At 32.7% G+C, this 19,121-nt stretch overlaps 2 protein-coding genes across 3 annotated transcripts; one reads left to right on the top strand and one right to left on the bottom strand.

Annotated features, from left to right (window-relative positions):
• Nucleotides 1-3,718: 3,718 nt before the first annotated feature.
• Nucleotides 3,719-5,318, top strand: LOC114317207 (putative galacturonosyltransferase-like 4). Its single transcript, XM_028263911.2, has one exon. The coding sequence runs from the start codon at nucleotides 4,028-4,030 to the stop codon at nucleotides 5,090-5,092; it is 1,065 nt and encodes a 354-aa protein (XP_028119712.1). The 5' UTR covers nucleotides 3,719-4,027; the 3' UTR covers nucleotides 5,093-5,318.
• A 762-nt stretch (nucleotides 5,319-6,080) lies between these two features.
• Nucleotides 6,081-18,646, bottom strand: LOC114317243 (RNA demethylase ALKBH10B). Of its 2 annotated transcripts, XM_082899593.1 has the most exons (9): nucleotides 17,892-18,646; nucleotides 9,853-9,983; nucleotides 9,644-9,761; nucleotides 8,974-9,090; nucleotides 8,753-8,868; nucleotides 8,497-8,651; nucleotides 7,284-8,350; nucleotides 6,896-7,190; nucleotides 6,081-6,797 (listed from the first exon to the last, which is right to left on the bottom strand). In XM_082899593.1, exons 1-7 carry the CDS (start codon nucleotides 18,394-18,396, stop codon nucleotides 7,861-7,863), a joined length of 1,632 nt encoding a protein of 543 aa, XP_082755719.1. In that variant the 5' UTR covers nucleotides 18,397-18,646; the 3' UTR covers nucleotides 6,081-6,797; nucleotides 6,896-7,190; nucleotides 7,284-7,860. The 2 variants fall into 2 exon arrangements, with proteins under 2 accessions (XP_082755719.1, XP_082755720.1); XM_082899594.1 differs by lacking the exon at nucleotides 6,896-7,190.
• Between the last annotated feature and the right edge of the window lie 475 nt (nucleotides 18,647-19,121).

Raw genomic sequence — 19,121 nt, 5'->3', positions numbered from 1 at the left:
TCTCAAAAGTACATATAATATGTTAAAGGGGTGGTCGGCCCATGTGAAAGAAATTTTGGAGAATTTGTTATGATTTTTATGTACAATTTGAAAATATTTGTGTACAAAATTATTTATTTAAGAAATGTATAGAAATATATATATATATATATATGTAATGATGCTAGTTTGAGGTCAACATGTGATTCAAGAAAAATATGAGGGCTGAAATATTAGTTTATGAATTTGAACATTTAATTAAGTGTAATATTTAATTTAATTATGATTTAAAAATTCAATTCGATTAAAGTTTTTTTATTTCGGATTAAACGGTGAGTCATACTAATAACCGAAAACCTAAGATTTTTTGTGCGTAAAATATAATTAGAAAATTAATTTAATTATTATTATAGTTTTAAAAAGATTCTTGAGTTTCGAGTTCAATCAGGGTTTTCGTGTTTTTGGTTGGCGCGTATGTTCAACTCTATAACTAGAATTGAAAACAAATAAGGATTTGAGAGATTTTATTGAAATAATTTAAAAGTCAAGAACTTAATAGGTTTTACAAAAGTTAAGGACCTCATAATAAATAAATAAATAAATAATTTAATAGCTGTCAAGCCCCTAGATTGAAAGTATAAATTCCAAGCCCAACTTATTAAAATTTCAGACTAAAAATATTGATCCAACTCCACCCTATGACTAAAACAAGATTCTCAAGTCTTAGAAAAATAATACTGGACTGGATCAGTTGGGCCAATGCATGACACGATCAAAACCAAAAGCGTCCAATCTTGTAGCTTCTAAATTCTATTTTATATTTTAAAACAAAAATGATTGGTGGTCCTAAAAAATTTGCCCCTAATGCCCCTAATTTCTAATTTTGGAAACTGTTTTTTTTTTTCTTTCTTTTTTCCTTTTTTTTTTTTTTTTTTTTTTACCTTAAACGGAATTTCGGGGCATTCGAGCCCCGAAACGTGGGGCCCTCAATCACTGCGCATTTTAAAAATGGATTTGATTTCTCTAAGTGGTCAGGTTAGACCCATTTTGAAATCAATTTCAATTATTTAAAATCTTCACTTTGTAACACTTGTTCGGTAAAGTAATCATATTTGCCTACGTTTCAAAAGTGGGTTGACTTTTTAGTTTTTTGGTTTTTTTGACTATTTTAGTCTGGATTAAAAAGTTTGGTTTGGGAAGGACTTTTTGGTTTTTTGGCTTTTTTTGTGAGAGAAGAGTGTAATGATTATGTGTTAGATGTGATGTTTTGTTTTTTGTGACTAAAATAGCCTATTTTGTCTTTTGTGGCTAAAATAGCCAAAAAAGCCCCAAAATTTTCTTCCCAAACGTAGGCAAAAAATTATAATAATCAGATCATACTAGTTATATGTTTGAATCATATTTGTCTTTCAAAAAATTAGTGACAAATATAATTTCAAAAATAGTCATTCATTTTTTGTAATATAAAATTGATTTAAATAACTATCGATGTCTGACCATATTGATTTTTTACATGAATATTTTACTTAATAAATCATAAAATATGAACAGTTTAAATCACCGAAATTGATCCCAAAATGAACGTACTAAACCCAAATTCTCCCTAGTTAATATGCTCAATTTAAAAAAAGTCAAACCCTTAAGAAAATGTCACTACAACAAAAAGCAGTTTTGGCGACAAAAAATGTAAATTTCGTCGCTGAAAGTAGAACAAATGACGACTAAAATTGAATTAGTAGCCAAAATTGACCACTTTTGCCGACTAAAAGAGTTTAGTCGCCAAATATAAGGGTTTTAACGACTAAAAGGCAGTTTAGTCGCCGAATATAGGGGTTTTAGAGACTAAAGTTTGTTTAGTAGCCAAAAGTGACTGTTTTTGGCGACTAAAATAATTTAGTAGCCAAAAGTGATGGTTTTGGTGACTGAAAAACAGTTTGGTCGCCAATTATAGGTGTTTTGCCGACTAAAAATAATGTGGTTGCTGAAAGTGAAGCTTTTTGGCTACAAAAAAAATTAGTAGCTAAAAACAGTCAATTGGCGACTAAAATTCAGTTTAGTAGCCAAAAGGGGACGTTTTTGGCGACTAAAAACAGGTTTAGTCGCCAAAACTACTTATTTTTAGGCGGAACTTAATTTTTTAGCGACTACAAAAAAAATAGTAGCCCAAAATTATAGAATCGGCGACTAAATAATAGATTTAGTCGCCAAAAGTGGCCTAAATTTTTTTTTAGTAAATAATTTATTTTTTACATAAATTATATTGAATAAAAATAATTGTATTTATATATATAGTTTTGTATTAATACCGGTCAATATATTATATAAATAATATATATTGCATATACATTCATGTGATGTTGTAGTGGCATAGTGGAGGAAGTGTGTTGCTAAAGGTTTGGAATGTGGGACAGGTTGGCGGTTTGAATCTCAGAAAAAGCAAAAAAGTTGGTATTTTTTTTTTCCACGGAAACACCTTTGGCCACTAAAATTATTAGTCGCCAAAAGTCTTTATTTTGGTGACTAAACGGTTTAGTCGGCGATTCAGTGAGTATTGGCGACTAAATTATTAGTTGTTAAATGTATGATTTTCAAAAGTGTAAAACTTTGGTCACCAAAGACCTGTATTTTGGCGACTAAAAAAGTTTTAGTCGCCAATACCTCCGCCGACCACGTATACGCGACAAATGTGGCGACTAAAAAATTTTGTCGGGAAAAGTAAAATTTCGACTTTCGACGACAAAAGACGGACTTTTGGCGACTAAAAATTTAATCGTCAAAAGTGCTTTTTCTTGTAGTGTGTCATTTGACATTCTACTTCTAATTACATTCCTTTTAAAATTTTAAGATTCATTAGGAAATTGATCTTTTTGGTAACATTTTTAATTTTATAAAAATGTTAAAAAAAAAATAAATAAAATGAATACACTTTTTATATTGATTTTTGACAAAAATGTTCGCTTTCCAAACATTCCTTTAATTTTATTTATTTGCACCCGCATTACCATAATAACAAATATGCCATCATCTTTACGCCTTAACCTGTCTAATCTTAACTTTACCTCCACTCTCAACTATCACTTCCTTCAACCACCCCCAAACCTCAGCTTTTGCCAACTATGACCCCTCCCCACCACCCCTCTCATCTACTATAACCTCCCTTTCTGGCCTCCTTCCATAACTCATTTTCCCTTTCCAAAATAAATAAATTAGATTTATTTTAAATGTAATTCACATTATACTGAATTTAAATTTATATTATAAATTTAAGTTTTAGATATATTTTTTTTTATTATTAAGTAGCACATTAAATGTAACGATCCGGACTGTCCTTTCTTAATTTGTGTCAAGAATGAGGGTGCATGTTAGAGATTGAAAGTGTCTATTGTGAAATCCATATGTAAAATAAATTTGAACCACATATTGATATCTCTAAATAATTTATGAGTATATTTTATAGATTTGTAGTATTACTGTTTATTATATGTATTTTTTTAAAAAGAGATGATTTATTTTCAAAAGAAAAATAAAGAGACAAAACAAAAGAGTAAGATTGTATTGTTTGAACTTATGGAACTCATCACAAGTTTAACTTTGATAATCTAATTCATTCATTTTTAAGCTTATGATAAGCTTCAGAAGAAAATAAAATAACATGTATAATCTCAATTTTTATGATATTTTTTTCATCTCTAAGCACCATTGAATGGATCTCATGTTTAGAGTAGATCCCATTGTATGAAAATATGATTGAACGATAACAAGAAGAAGAAAAAAAAAAAAAAACTAGTATATAATAGTTGTAAGTATACAAAAGAGAAAATGAACATGGGCCCTTGATAGAATAGAAGATCCTATATCCGAGGTTTCTTCCCTTCCTCACAAAATCCCACCAACCTCTCTCCTTCCCTCTTCCCATGTTTCTCCATCTCTATCTATCAATCTATCATCATTCATTTCTAACCTCTCCTAAACCTTCTCTTAACCAGCCTCCAATGGCTGCTTCACCTCTTTTCTCCCCGACACCACCTTACTAAATGCAAAGGGCAGGATGGCCTTTCGGAGGAGCCCCTCTTCTTTCTCTCTCCTCGGCCTCCTGTCTCTCCTCCTCCTCCTCCTCCACCAACCCACCACCACCACCACCACCACCACTACCCCCCTCCTCCGCCTCCTCAAACCTTCCTCCTCCCCCGATGATGTCCCCGTGTTCCATGAAGCCCCCGCCTTTCGCAACGGGGACTTGTGTGAAGCAAACTACATCCATGTTGCCATGACCCTCGACGCCAACTACCTCCGTGGCACCATTGCAGCCGTCTTCTCCATCCTCCAACACTCCACCTGCCCCGAAAACATCGTCTTCCACTTCCTCTGGTCTCACTTCGACCCTGAAATCCACTCCAGCATAAAATCAACCTTCCCTTACCTCAACTTCAAGCTCTACCGCTTTCAAACCAATCGTGTTCGCGACAAAATCTCCAAATCAATCCGCCAAGCTCTCGACCAGCCTCTCAACTACGCGAGAATCTACCTCGCCGACATCATCTCCATTGATGTCAAGCGAGTCATCTACTTAGACTCCGATTTAGTCATGGTTGACGACATTTCTAAGCTATGGGAAGTTGAATTGGGTGACAAAGTTTTAGCTGCACCTGAATATTGCCATGCTAATTTCACCAAGTACTTCACCCATGCCTTTTGGTCGGACGTGGAGTTGTCGGGAACATTTGGGGACCGACAACCGTGTTATTTCAACACGGGGGTTATGGTTGTTGACGTCGATAAATGGAGAGAGGGGAATTATACGCGGAGGGTGGAGGATTGGATGGCGGTACAAAAGCATAAGAGGATTTACCATTTGGGTTCTTTGCCTCCTTTTCTGCTTGTTTTGGCAGGAAACATTAAGGGAATTAATCACAGATGGAATCAACATGGTTTGGGTGGTGATAATATTGAAGGTAAGTGTAGGAGTTTGCATCCCGGGCCTATTAGTCTGTTGCATTGGAGCGGGAAAGGGAAGCCTTGGTTGAGATTGGACTCGAGGAAGCCTTGTAATGTCGATCATCTTTGGGCGCCTTATGATCTCTACCATTCTTCTAAACATACTTTTGATGAGTAGAGTTGGAAATGGGAGGTTTTGGAGGGTTTGGTTGAAGAGAAAAGAGAGGATCTTGAGGGGGAGAGAGATGGTTGTGTTTTTAAATGGAGAGAATGGAGGGAGATTTATTTTTATTTTTGAAATCAAGTTTTTGTTGTATCGGCATTGGTACAATGATGGTGTCATTTGTGTAGAGTTATGAATTCAATCAGATTATCCATGTCCATCTCTGATTAAGGTATCTATATATACTAATTGTCTTCTCTAATCCCTACATAATTATATATATATATTTTTTTTTATCGAAAATGATATATAAGACCGCTTTCTAAACCCAATGATATGTAAGTAATGAGAGAGTATTATCTTTAATATTTTAATTAATTACCACATCACTAAACTTAAAAATTGGGTCTAATTTTTGGTCTTGAAAATGCTATTTTCTTAATTCTTCTTGTTCTTCTTTTTCTTTTCTTGGTTTTTTTCAATTTAATCTTTTTGAAATTTTTTTCTACCTTATATTAACATGGGTTATCATGGTTTTGAGCGATGTAATTCAAAATTTTCAATGACACAACTATGAATTCAGATGAAAAATGGATTTTCCCCTTAACAACTTCAATTGAAGTGATTGGACCACAGAGAGAGAGAGAGAAAAAATTCTTGCTGAATTTGGTGTGTATACAAACAGCATGTGAATGTCCCTGTCAAGCGAAAGGCGAAGGTGATGGTGCAGTGGTTGAGCCTTGCTCGTGACCCACTTTATCAACCCAATATGAAAACAACAAAATTTTCTGAAATTTTTAATTATTTTTTTACCAAATTAGTTTTAATGTTTTTCAAAAAACCAGATATTGAAACCGTAACAAAACAGATTTACTTTTACAATACCAATTCCATGAAGAAGATGAGTATCTTGGTACTTGACTTATGCAAGGAAGAACACACACTATTGTGGTTAAATAAACATACCCCAATGCAAACAGAGGAGAATATGAACAAATTCAGGTGTATAAAAGCTGATTTATTTATTTATTTCAATTTCTAACAAAGGCCAAAGGCCAAAGCCTGTGGATTCAACAGAAAACTATTAAACTAAATAAACTTATCATCAACTTATTTACACAAGCTTAAAGAGAGATAGATTATGTTTACTATGCATTCTAAGAATAACCCACCAGTGTCATGGTGGCAAAGCCGAGCCCCACCGCCACCATGTAGACTAACGCTAGTCGAGGTTGTCAGTCTTTGCCAAATCTTCTCTCTTTTTTGCAATAAATTTTTCTGATTTCTCATTTATACCATTCATAACTATTGCTCTCTGAGGCAGCTCCACTGTTTTGTCTTCAACCCCTGCTGGTGGTGGTGTCAACTTCTCAGGAACTCGAGCTATTGCCCTTGTCACCCGCTCAACCCGAAAATTTCCCTTTTCTTCTTTCACCGGAGGATTATCTTTCGTGGGAACACCGTGCTCTAACCCATTGGTGTGCCCAAAAAAAACCTTGATTTCAGAACTTGAACGGTCTATGTGGAGCTCGCTTCCCTCTCCTCCATGGTTGGGGGCTGGCTTCGCGTTGTGTTCAACAGGGATGTCAACTGATTCATGATCAGACAGAGGATGACCCGTGGTTACCCGCTTGAGGCTGCAACCAACGAGGCTATTCATGAAGAAACTGAAGAACCTTTCGCAGATGCCAAGATGCTGGACATCCTTGCCGTCCCTTCTCTGCATTTTGTTTGTGTGATAAAAAATGGTGAGATGAGACAAAAGACAGAAGCAGGTATTTAAAAACATGCATTTGAAATGTTTGATTCTAATCTTACAAGATGGGGAAACAAAAAAGTTGAGAATGCCATCTTAATCTTCACCCTTTTTGGAGGGGGGGAAAAAAAAAAAAGGTTAGGAATCCAATAAAGTAGTTGGGAAAATGGCCAGAAAATGGAGTTTGCAATGTAAACTTGAAACTTTCCGTGATGTGAGTCCCACCCAGAATGAATAGGATCCACATATTTTGTTTCCCGGTAATTTCTCGAATAACTTTTTTCAGGTTCAGTAGCGTTGCTGCTCTTTTAAAACCGAAGAAGAAGGGTTCTCTCCCTGTATTCTCCCACCTTTAACCTGCTTTTAGTCAAAAGCAAAATGAAGTGGCTTCCCAGCATATGAGGGGCAAAGTCCTCAATTATGCAGTACTAAGAGAAACTAAAATTCTACCTTCCTTGAAGCCTGCGATATTCCTGAATAGGACCCAACACGCGATACCATCAATGACGTCAGATCTCAGGAAGCATCTTGCTGAATCTCTTAACTGTTTGATATCAGTCAAATTTTTGGTTTACAAGATTCTTGGCTAGTGTTTTTCACGCGAAACAATTTTTCTACGACATCATGTGAACAAATTTTCTTGGATACCAAACACTTCTTCCTGCATGACAGACTGCAATAATACAATCATACAAGTGAAAATGATCTGATGTGAAATTTGAAAAGATTAATTAAGAAAAAAAGAAACTTAAGTTATTACAAAATTCAGCACTCTATAAGGGCTGATCAAAACTTAAATAATCTCTAGAGCCCTACCACAACTGGCATTCAAGAAAAGCTAATACAACCAACACTAAAACTTAATTTGTTCTAATAAGCAAGGGTAGAGAAAAATAGGGGGAAAAAACAAATGCAAACTCATCTATCAGCACCCCGGGCCTTGTTTGTACAGTAAGAGAAGCGCTTCTTGAGCTTGTAGCTAACTTTTTTTTTTTTTTTTTTTGCCCGGGTGCTGCCGTGGGACACCTCACACTATTTTTGCGTCAACGCTGATGTCAGGATCAGAAGTGGGATCCAATATGTGCATTTCAACAGGGGGAGGTAGTGTGAGAAGCCGGCCTTTTTGAGCACGCGGAGGAAGATGTTTTGCTGGTTTCCTTGATCCGACGGTCCAGGGTAAGAAGACTCCGGTACCACCATGTGGGATTGTTTTGGGGCTCAGAACCATCGGACGCGTTGGGGCTAACATGATCACAGGGGCACGGAGTACTCCCCATTTAGGAATCACATCCATTGCCTCGTAGCCATTCAGAACCCCATTTGGAGTTGCAAATGAGTTGGTGACGCCGGGTTGCCATAGAGTCATGGCTCTAGTCAGAGGAGGTACTGTTGACGAGTTGTTTCGGTTCATGTCTGACCGGACTCTGAAGAATGTGATACTCACCCTTTCTGTTGGAGACGGGCACATGACGTGTCTTGCCATGTCAGAGCTGTTTCCCCTCATGACTAGAAGAGACCTGTAGAAGTAACCAGAATTATGTCAAGTGCCAAATTCCCACACAGAATTAGGTGCATGCTCAACTCGAAATTTTAGCAATGCATGAATCCTAGAAAGAAGAAATTGTAAACAAAGAACTTAAATGAAAGGGACTTTTGAGTATACCCCTTGTTCAGTGAAAGCATGAGTGGCCCTTTATAATTCCCATCATTATCGCTAATGAGAGTTCGCCCAAATGCCATCGCTGATTCAGAGAGAAGAAGGGTAGAGATAGGTTGGTCCAAATGAGGAGGTTTAAGGAAAGGCTGAGAAAATTCCCCCTACATAAACAAGTATTAAGAACTCAGCTCATTTACAGTTCAAACAAATCAGGCACATTAAATGGATCGAACATGATAAAGCAGCAAGAGAATGAACATACCTCATCAAAGAAGTTAATGATGCAGCTATTTGGTTTTCTATTTTCTGAGATCAGATACCACTGAACCAGGTGATCAATAACGCCTTGAAGAAGAGTAGGAATTGGCTCGATATAACCTGTAAGCATAAATCATAATTACAAGGCTTTGGTGGAAGGTGAATGGAAACCTTGATTCTTGAAGATGAAAAATAAATAAACTTGGTTTGAGAATCTTGTCTAACTCTTTTCATGTTTAGTTGTTGCCTCCTCTTTTATCTGTCCAAAAATTGGAGCTCCGAGTTGAATTAACTCTCTTTTGTTCCCCTTTATCTGCTGGTTGTATAAAATATAGGACTCACCTATATATATCCATTCATATAAAATCTGATTAAATGTTGTGAAGAAAGATAACATAAAAGAGTAGCAGTAATCATCATTCTTCCACCACAAGAAAACATATTCTATCATCAAAGAATAATTGATACAACTAGCAGAGCCTCAAAACAGTATCAGAGCTAATTCCAGTAACAATAAAAAGATAAATACCTTTATTAAAGTTGAACTGCTAAAGTTTTTAACTTTTAACCACTACATTCATAATCTTATAGATAAATCACAATTTCAAGAGCACAACTAAAAAACTACAATTTCTTCCAAGAAGCGAGGTCTGCACCTCAATCTCCTACTTGAATGGCTAATTGCAGTTTTTGTACTTAAAATCCGCATCTGGATGAAACTCGATGAATGAGTTTCTAAATATAATCGTAATTAACAAGAATGAAAAGAAAAAATATAAAAAGCCAAACCTGCTCAACCAAAACTACAGAGGGTGTCCTTTACTATCTCAAAACCTTGGTCCCAAAGGAAACAACAAGTTTAATTATAAAAGCATCACGAAGCACGGAGATCCACCTGAGAGTTCACCATTCCGGCCAGCAACCCGAAGTTCATTCACGAAGTCATTCAACTTAGAAAGCTCGGAATTAGTGAATACGTCTTCGTACAATTTGAGACCTCTGACAACATTAACCTGCCAGTCCATTTGACTTTCAACCAATCCATACCAGCTATTTAGTCTTATACATAGAAAGATACTTAAAATAGTGAAAGAAAGAACTTACCATATGCCCTTTAACTGGCTCCTTGGCTACAAACCCTTTTGTCATCTTGATCTGGTCACGACGTGCCTCACAGTCTTCATGGTTAGAACACAAGTCTATGTTTTCTACAGTGGGCTGCACTTCTTGAGATCCTGCATTTCAAGAAGTAGAAATGGAATTGGAATCCACAATCTGATATTCTGATTCGAATTAAAAAAAAAACATAAAAAATAGAAGAAACAGAAGAACTGAATTTAAACATATGCTGATGAAATTTCAGTTAACAGAAATTGGTGTAAGCGGAACATACGTTGAGGTGATCTGTTGGCAGTTGGGATAGATCAACCCAAATTAACTTGAAATATTTAATTTGTTGCTTTAAAACAACTGTTATACCAACTATGCAATTCAAGTTTAAAGAATATTATAGCCATTCATTTTCCCTTCACACAGCTGGACTTGGTCAAGTTATCATTGCGACAGTAAGATGTTATTTGGCTTCTTAAACCTCTATTTCTTTTCAACTAAAAGAAAAACTTTCTATAACACAGTAATGTCAACTCAACTCAAATAGTTTTCCATTAACTTCAACTCAGGTTCAAAAGACAATTTATGGATATGCATGGATAATGTCAACAAACACTACGAATTAATTAGAAGGATTCATAACATAACAGCAAAAGAGCAATGCAAAAAGAAACATTCCACACTTATCTTGCCGAACACTTGCAAACCAATGCCATTATGCCATATGATTGACTCATTTGGTAATGCAGCAAATTTTGCCGGACACTTGCACTACCAATGCCATTATGCCATATGATTGACTCATTTAGGTAATGTAGCAAATGTGGAAGAATTTTTCACAAAAAAGATTTCTAATATCACTGAAGTTTGGCTAGATAGAAGAATAATAGAAACAAATATAAGTCATGAATAAGTAGGAATTCTGTATATCTTGCCTTTTTCCTTTTAAGGGATTTTAATAGACAGCATTGACCAGTAACTCTGAGATCACATTAGAAGAGAGCAAAAACAAGGGGTTTTAGTTTAAAGTCATTAGTATTAAGATTTTATAAGATAACGGGCATATAATATTTTCACAGAGAAATTTCTCTATGAAAGCTTCATAAAGAAATTTCAGCTCATTTCTTTGTAATTTCTGAAATTTTTCTGTGACAAGTTGTAATTTCTCTAATAATATTATTGAGAGACATTAACTAATAAGAAAAAACATATTAGATCTCTCCAAAAACAACTGGCCCACATACGAACACATTAAATTTTGTATCTCTGATTTGTAACTGCGTTGGTGGTTCAATCATCATTCTCTATTATTACTTGCCATTGTTAAATTTTATTCTTATATTGACTAGCATCTATATAATTGATTTTGTCCTTTCAAATCCGTAAATAGTCAACAACCATTGTTTCACATTAGTTCTAGCAACCCTATGTTTGAGGGTATCACAAATATATCCTTTTGAATGATTAAATCTCCTTACTCTATTATTTCTTAACTTCTAGCTATTTTGTTTATATTACTTGTATTATATATCGATATTTCTGTTATATGTAGCATGCACCTTTCATAATGACAAGTTTCTTTCGCCTGTCAAAAATAAGTAAACTAAAACACGATAAACTACTATTTTATGTCTTGAACTTGACATAATTTTTCAATGTCATCCAACAACTTCCATATCAAAATTAAACATCATATAGCTTATTGATGGAGGTGAGAAAAATTAAACTGGTTAAAGCTTGAAACAATTGTTTACCCAATAAAATATAACATGTTCTATATGCATGACAACCAAAACAAATTCCTTTCCTTTCCCTTGCTGTTGGAAACAAGTGTTTGCAGCTTTTTTTAAATGAAGGAATCTAGTGCCCCATGATTGCGGCCATGAATGCAGGGCATTGGTGGCGATAGGATTAAAATAGCAGTTCCATTTTATTCACCTACTTTCATTATGGGTGAAAGTTATCTTGGCTTTCTATTGGGGTCGATACTTTAGACCCCAGTGCAAGAAAGATCCCAATAGAAATCAGTCAGTAATGTGGGTAACAAAATTGTTTCCTAAAAACAGGAACCACACAGAATTCCAAACAGTAGAACTGGATAGCTTATCCAGCTGTCCAAACACCATCTATCCTAAGTGTGCCTGTTCAGGATCGCAGAACACGACCTACATACAGAGGAGATCGGGGGTTCATAAAATCTCAGAATTATAATCCAACAAAGAAACAACAAAACCGCTGCCAACATGAGAAATTATTAAGGGTTCATTTGGCATGGCCTTTGGGCTAAAATAATCATATAAGGTAAAATAGACTATTTTAACTAAATAGGATAAAATGTCACATTTAACTTATAATCATTTTATTTTTTCTCACAAAAAAGTCAAAAAAAACCTATCACAAACGATACTTTTTAACCCTAAACTAAAATTGTCAAAAAATAATAAAAACCAACTCACGTCCCAAACAAGTAAGTGTTCTTACTTCACTTCATTTAAGGATCTTTTGGCAAGTTAGTTAAAAGCTGGTTTCTCACCTATTACATTTTTTATTTACAAAAGGACAAAAAAATTAAAACAATCAAAGGTTTATTTTTATCCAGCTTATCAAATCATTCCTTACTAATTTAGATTTTAATACAAAATTTATGGGTTCAGATTAATAATCATTAAGGAAAATGTTTGCACCTTATAAAAATTTGTTATAATTTAAGTGCTAATTTATAAATTATTACACGCACCAGAAGAATACATTAATATCGAATATCACATGCAATAATTTCTCCACCAAGGATGAGATGATTTTTTAATAAGCAGCAGCCGGTCACACACATCTCGAGGTTTCGTTAGCCATTCAATTAATCGGAATTCGCTACTCCCGAAACTATAAGTAACAGTTAAAAAGGACACAACACCTTTCCAAACCTTGAAACACTCAAACCCTTGCTTAAACCTCGGGGAAATATAAGCCTCGCATTGGTTATTGTGCGCGTATCTTAAAAGCTTTTTATTATTATTATTATTTTGAGAGTTTAAGGAACCGTTTGGAAAGATGATTTGTGATTAAAATGGTTATAAAAGACAAAATAAGTTATTTTAGTTATAACAAATAAAATATCACATTTAATCTATAATCATTATACTCTTTTCTCACAAAAAAAATCAAAAAGTCAAAAATCCTTCCCAAATCAAACTTTTTAGCCCAAGTTAAAATAGTCAAAAAAATCAAAAAACCAACCTACTTTCCAAACCAACCCTAAATTCTCATCATAATTTTAGAGAATGTATGAACTTGGAGGGCCATTTGTTGGGTAAAATATTTATTTAAAAAATTAAAATGATCAGATATTATTAATATTTATATATTTAAATTTTATTTATATTTAAAAAAATTGATAACTCCCCATGTTTAATTTTTTGCAGTACTATTTTACCTTACAAAATTTTAAAAATAAACCATTCGAATCACTAAATTTGGTTCACAATAGGTCCACCAAATAATATGCTACCATTTTTTTGGCAAATGTTTGTATGTAACGAAATCTTTATTTTGTACAAAAAAAAAAAAAAAAAAATTAAAATTTCATTCTTGAATTATAATTTGTGATAATTTTACTAAAAATTTACATAATATTTATTATAAAAATACATAATTACATACCTATATAGCACACACTATAAAGGGAGTTCACTAATAACACAGGAAATTCTAATGAATAGAGAACTAACTATTTTAATTAATTTTTTACAAAAAAATTATAAAAAAAAGAGAGAATAGTTAACTTCTTAGTAATGACTTTTTGATTTTATGATTATTTTAACTAATCTCCAAACTTGTCAGGCTGTGCGTCCGTTTGGGAAGTGGGTTGATTTTTTGACTTTTTTGGCTATTTTGGCTATTTTAGCCTGGGCTAAAAAGCTTGGTTTGGAAAGGACTTTTTGGCTTTTTGACTTTTTTGACTTTTTTTGTGAGAGAAGAGTGTAATGATTATGGATTGGATGTGATGTTTTGTTTGTTGTGGCTAAAATAGCCTATTTTGTCTTTTGTGGCTACTTTAGCCCCAACCTTGCTTGCCAAACGGACCCACATATAAAACCTATTATATATTTTTGTAGAGTATGGTACGCATTTTTGTAATAAATATCATCTAATTTTTTGATTTAGTTACCACAATTTGTGATTCAAATATAAAACTACACATTTTTGTAATAGTATTAAACTTTTTGTGGTTAAAAAATGTTTCAATAAAAAAATATGTAATATTATCACAAAAATCCATAACATTACTAAAAAAATGTATAACTTCATTTTTAATCACAAAATTTTTGTAACTTTGTTAATAAATTACATAACATTTATTATAAAAATATATAATAAGGTGTGTACCAAAACATGACCCATAATAATATACATAAACAAAAAGTAACATCACATGATAAATAAAATATAATAAAATTGGTCATACATACCCTCAGTTGAGTTTTGTTTTTTTGATTTTTTTAAAATAAAAAATTAATGTAACAAAAATAAACAAAAAAAAATATTTTTAAAAATTTATAAAAATTATTTCCCGGCTAAAAAAATATATATAAAAACAATGAATGTTTTTATTTTAATTTCATTTTCACTAGCTAAATTTTAAAATTTGAAAAAAAAATCTAGAAACTCAACCAATCAAACTTGTTTGGAAAGTTCGCTATTATAATGGGTTATTTAGTTTTGACTATTTTAGTACACTAAAATTTTTATAAATTTCTTGGATCCAGCTTGTCTCATGTTGAGATCAAGATTGAACTGTCTAGTTCGGCCCATGGAGTCCATTTTTGGGTCTCATTTTGATAATTCAAACCGTTCAATGTGTAAAACTTATTGAGTACTATATTCCTGTAAAAAATCACACTGATTGGATATCAATAGTTATTTGATCGGGTCAGATTTATATATAAAAAAATGGACAGTAAAAAAATAAACGGTTGACAGAAATCCAATCCAATCAAATAGCTATCGATATCCGATTAACGTAATTTTTTATAGGGATATAGTAATCGAAGATTTTTACACATTAACAGTTCGGATTATCGAAACGAGGCCCAAAAAATAGGCTCCATGGGCCAGATTGGACAATCCATAATTATGGACAGTCTAGTCTATTTTATCTTTTTGTCCAACAGGGCCAATGCGATTTTTTTTTTATTTTTTAATTTTTTGGTAGTGCGCTCCCTTTCCCAAAATATGTTTCACAAATTTCTAAATATTTCTATGGGACATTTTTGATAAATTCTCTTTCTAAGAGTTTTATTTCATTCAATTCATATTCATTTCTTTTTTTTGGTAGTGCACTCCCTTTCCCAAAATATGTTTCACAAATTTCTAAATATTTCTATGGGAGATTTTTGACTATTCAATTAGATCATATTTGAGATAAGAAAATCAAAACATCCTCAATATCTCCTGTCCCCTATTAATGTTGATATTTAATATTGATTGTCATTATATTTTGGTAGTTCTCATGTATCAGGATGTTGATTGTCATTATATTCATATTAATTTGAAATGAATTTTTGTCATTGTGTTGTCAATTACATGATGTGAATATTCATATTAAAACATAAGAATGTGAACGTTCACATCACTATATTAGATGAGAGAGAATGTTCACATGATATGAATGTTCACATCACTACATATTGTGAATAAGAATGTATTGTCAATTAAAAATATAATGAACGTTATTTTTAATGTGTTGTCAATTAAAAATAAAAATGTTCACATATTGTGAACATTCACATCACTACATTAGATGAGAGAGAATTTTTTAGAAATGTGTTGTGAGCGTTCACATCAGATGAAAGAGAATGTTCACATTGTTTTTAATGTGTTGTCAATTAAAAATATATTCACATTATATTATAATATAAAATAATAACATCAATGTTATTTAATTTGTGTATGAAATTTCCTATACCTTGGTCATTTCCCTTCTCTCACCTCCCCTCAACATTAGATATCAATATTAAATATAAGAGTATAAGAGTTTAAGAAAATAGTGTAAATCAAGAAAAAAAGATTTTATGGAATAAAAATATAACTACATGGGCCTAAGTGGGTTAAAAAATTCTGCTTTTTGAGTTAGAACACTTCTAAATGAGATTTATCAATAAAAATCCATTTTTCTATCATTTCAAAACTCTTTTTAACTTTTTAAATTTATTTTTAAAATAAAATTAGCCCATTTGAGAATTTTTTGACTTTTAAGAAAAGATGTGTAAAAAAAATAGAGAGAGTGATGTGATAATTTATAATGATTTTTTAACTATCATTTCAAAACTCTTTTAAAATGTTCAATTTGATAGGAATAAAAGTAAAATTTGAGTCAATCTATAAGATTATATATATACACATTTATGCTAAGATAGTATGTTAAGAGTTAGTAAGCCAAATTATAGGGTAAACTAGCAATAGATATAACTAGTTGGATTTAATTTCTTTTAAATCCTATTGAAAATAAGTTATAATAAAATCGTCGTTAAAAATAATTTTTGTGACAATTTTTTACATATATATTGTTAAAAATGGACAATTAGTAATTTTTTTGTAACAATTTTTATAAATTGTAGCTAAAACTTACTATTAGTGACTTTTTTGTGGTAAATTTTTCAAACTATCACTTAAAGTTTAAAATTTGTGACATTTTTTTAAACTGACGCTAAAACTTATAATTAGTTATATTTTTTATAACAATTTTTAAATTATCGCTGAAAATTAACAGTTAGTGATTTTTTTAATAGTATTTGATAAAAAATACCATTAATTATCATATAACCTATTAAACAATAAATTTACTTATTAAAACCTATACATAATTCTTCCTAAATTACATGCGTTCCATTAACTGGAACCCGAAACTTCTAATCTTTTCACCGTCCTAAAACAAAGCTACACTACTGGGCAACTGCTCCCTTCTCCCATCTAAAAGAGTTTATTTATTTATTTATTTTTATGATCAATAGTTAAAAGTGTAATCAACCCAAAAGATTATTTTTTTTTTAAAAAAAAAAATAGATAATACAACAACTGCTAGTCAGTCAAATTTCTGAATTCGCTCCTGAAAAGTTTGAACAATAGATACTGTTTTTTATTTTACGGAAAGCACGTTGAATTCAAAATCAGAAACTGTATTCATACTACTCGATTTCTCCACCAAACCCCAGTTGAATTCAAAATCGGAGAAAATTAAGCTGTTGTTTGGTTTTTGAATTGGGCTAAAAAATTACAAAAAGATAAAAAAAAATTTAAAAATCATAAAAAGCCAAAAATCATAAAGGAAAAAAAAAATCTACCATTTCAAAGTTAAAAAATTAAAAAAATCAATCAAGAATATCAAACGAGCAAAAAAGTTAAAAAAATTAAAAAATTAATTAAAAAAGTCATTGCTAATTGAAGGTTAAAATTTAAACTATTTTTAAAAAATAATTATAATCAACTTTTTGATTAAAAATTACTTATAAATAACATTTTTGTAAAAGAAAAAATGAATTATAATTTGACAAGTAAATTATAACTCACTTACCAAAAGAGATCTTTGTCATGCTTAAGAAAAGTTTCCAACCAAATAATAATAATAATGATGAAAAAAATAATCACAACTCACCGAAGAACCAGAACGTGAAAACAGAGAATTTAGTTCAGAGTAATTTGGAATGATTTAAATAAATATATTTTTTAATTTTTATAAAAAAATATAAAAAAAATAAAAAAATAATATGATAAAAAAATAAAAAGTATGTACTTATTGAGTTATTCCAAACAATCCCCTTAGACAGAGATATCGTTACGTCGCAGAGCCTTGGAGTACTCTGAGAATCTGCGTCCGATTTACGCGGATCCTATTCGCACACTCAATTCGAGATCATTATTTCCAATAATAATTCAAAAAATCATAAATAAAAGCTACGAACTTTACTATACACAGAAAATTCATGTAAAAGCGAGGAAAATAAAAACTTAAACATCGAAATTACTAAAATTATACTTACCTGTATCAGTAATCTCACTCTCCGGTGAATCATGTCTCATCGAATCTTCATCCACCACCTCACCACCGCCATTTTCATTGCTCTCCGTCGATTCCACTTCAGAAACTCCTCGACTCTTCTCCTCTTCGCTATTCTTCTTCTTCACATCCTCGCCTTCCTCTCTGTTTTTCACTTTCTTCTCAGCCACTCGTCGAAGCTCGATCGCGACATCGGCGATGGAGTAGAACTTCTGCATCTGTATAATCGGGATCCAATTCAGTCGCCGCCGGTGGATCGCAGTGAACGCCGAATCGTACTCCGATCCTCCGCCGCCCTCAAGCTGTTTCAGGTGACTGCACAACGCGTCGATGATGGCGTTCGCCGCCGCAAACTCTCCCCGGAACCACGCGATAATCGCGTCCTTGGCAAACGACTCCGACATCATCGCAGGAGCTTGTTGAACCGTCGACGGAATCATCATCGGGACTCGGTCGGATTGTGACTCAACGCCTGCCGCCGGCGCCATCTCAGGTACTAACTCTTCTTCTCCTTCTCGTTGAATGCTGTTATCGTTTTGGTGGTTACGTTTCGGCCGAAATTACGGTGATTTTTAACGGGTTTTCTAGAGAGAGAGAGAGCGAAAGCCAAAAGGTTGGGGATGCAAGCGAGGGTTTGGTTTCTCAAGGGTTTTGCCCATTTATATTGGCTGTGTTGTCCGTACGTGTGGGGACAGTTGATGACGTGTCAAAATTAAAGAGCAGGACTGGTGATGGTCAGGTGAGGAGAAAAATGCACTCTAAATAAATTATTAAAATTTTTATATGAATGTAAAATTTATATAAATTATATGTACGTAAATTTTAGAAATTTGATAAAAAATTTAATAATTTATTTACATCCCAACATAACTCAGGCGAGGGAAGGTCCGTTGTTTCCGTTTGGGTTGGAAATATGGTTGGGGAGTAGGGGTATTCTGGCAAAATTATTTTGAGGGGATGGTGACAGTGGCCTCGTAAGGTTGGCTATTTGATTTTTTTTTATTATTATTTTAATTTGGTTAAAATAATTATATTTATAAAGTTAGTTGATTTTTTTATAATTGATTTGGTAGGTGTGAAATAAAAAATAAAATAATTTTGAATTAAATTTGACATTTTATTTTATTAATTATTTTTAATTTATTTTTATCTTTCAAGGACTATTTTAACTCAATTCTCCTTCTAAACGCCCAATGTCTAAAATCGCATGAAT

The sequence above is a fragment of the Camellia sinensis genome, chromosome 12 (assembly GCF_055761805.1).
Source record: "Camellia sinensis isolate YWXY chromosome 12, ASM5576180v1, whole genome shotgun sequence".
Classification (NCBI taxonomy): domain Eukaryota; kingdom Viridiplantae; phylum Streptophyta; class Magnoliopsida; order Ericales; family Theaceae; genus Camellia; species Camellia sinensis.
This window is presented reverse-complemented; position numbering and strand designations above follow the sequence as displayed.

Coding starts and splice junctions, on each gene's coding strand:
- LOC114317207 (XM_028263911.2), top strand. CDS start 4,028: ATGGCCTTTCGGAGGAGCCCCTCTTCTTTCTCTCTCCTCGGCCTCCTG.
- LOC114317243 (XM_082899593.1), bottom strand. CDS start 18,396: ATGGCGCCGGCGGCAGGCGTTGAGTCACAATCCGACCGAGTCCCGATG. Junction 9,091..9,643: donor CCGGAATGGTGAACTCTCAG/GTGGATCTCCGT, acceptor GGATATATATAG/GTGAGTCCTATATTTTATAC. Junction 8,869..8,973: donor AACAACTAAACATGAAAAGA/GTTAGACAAGAT, acceptor TTATGCTTACAG/GTTATATCGAGCCAATTCCT.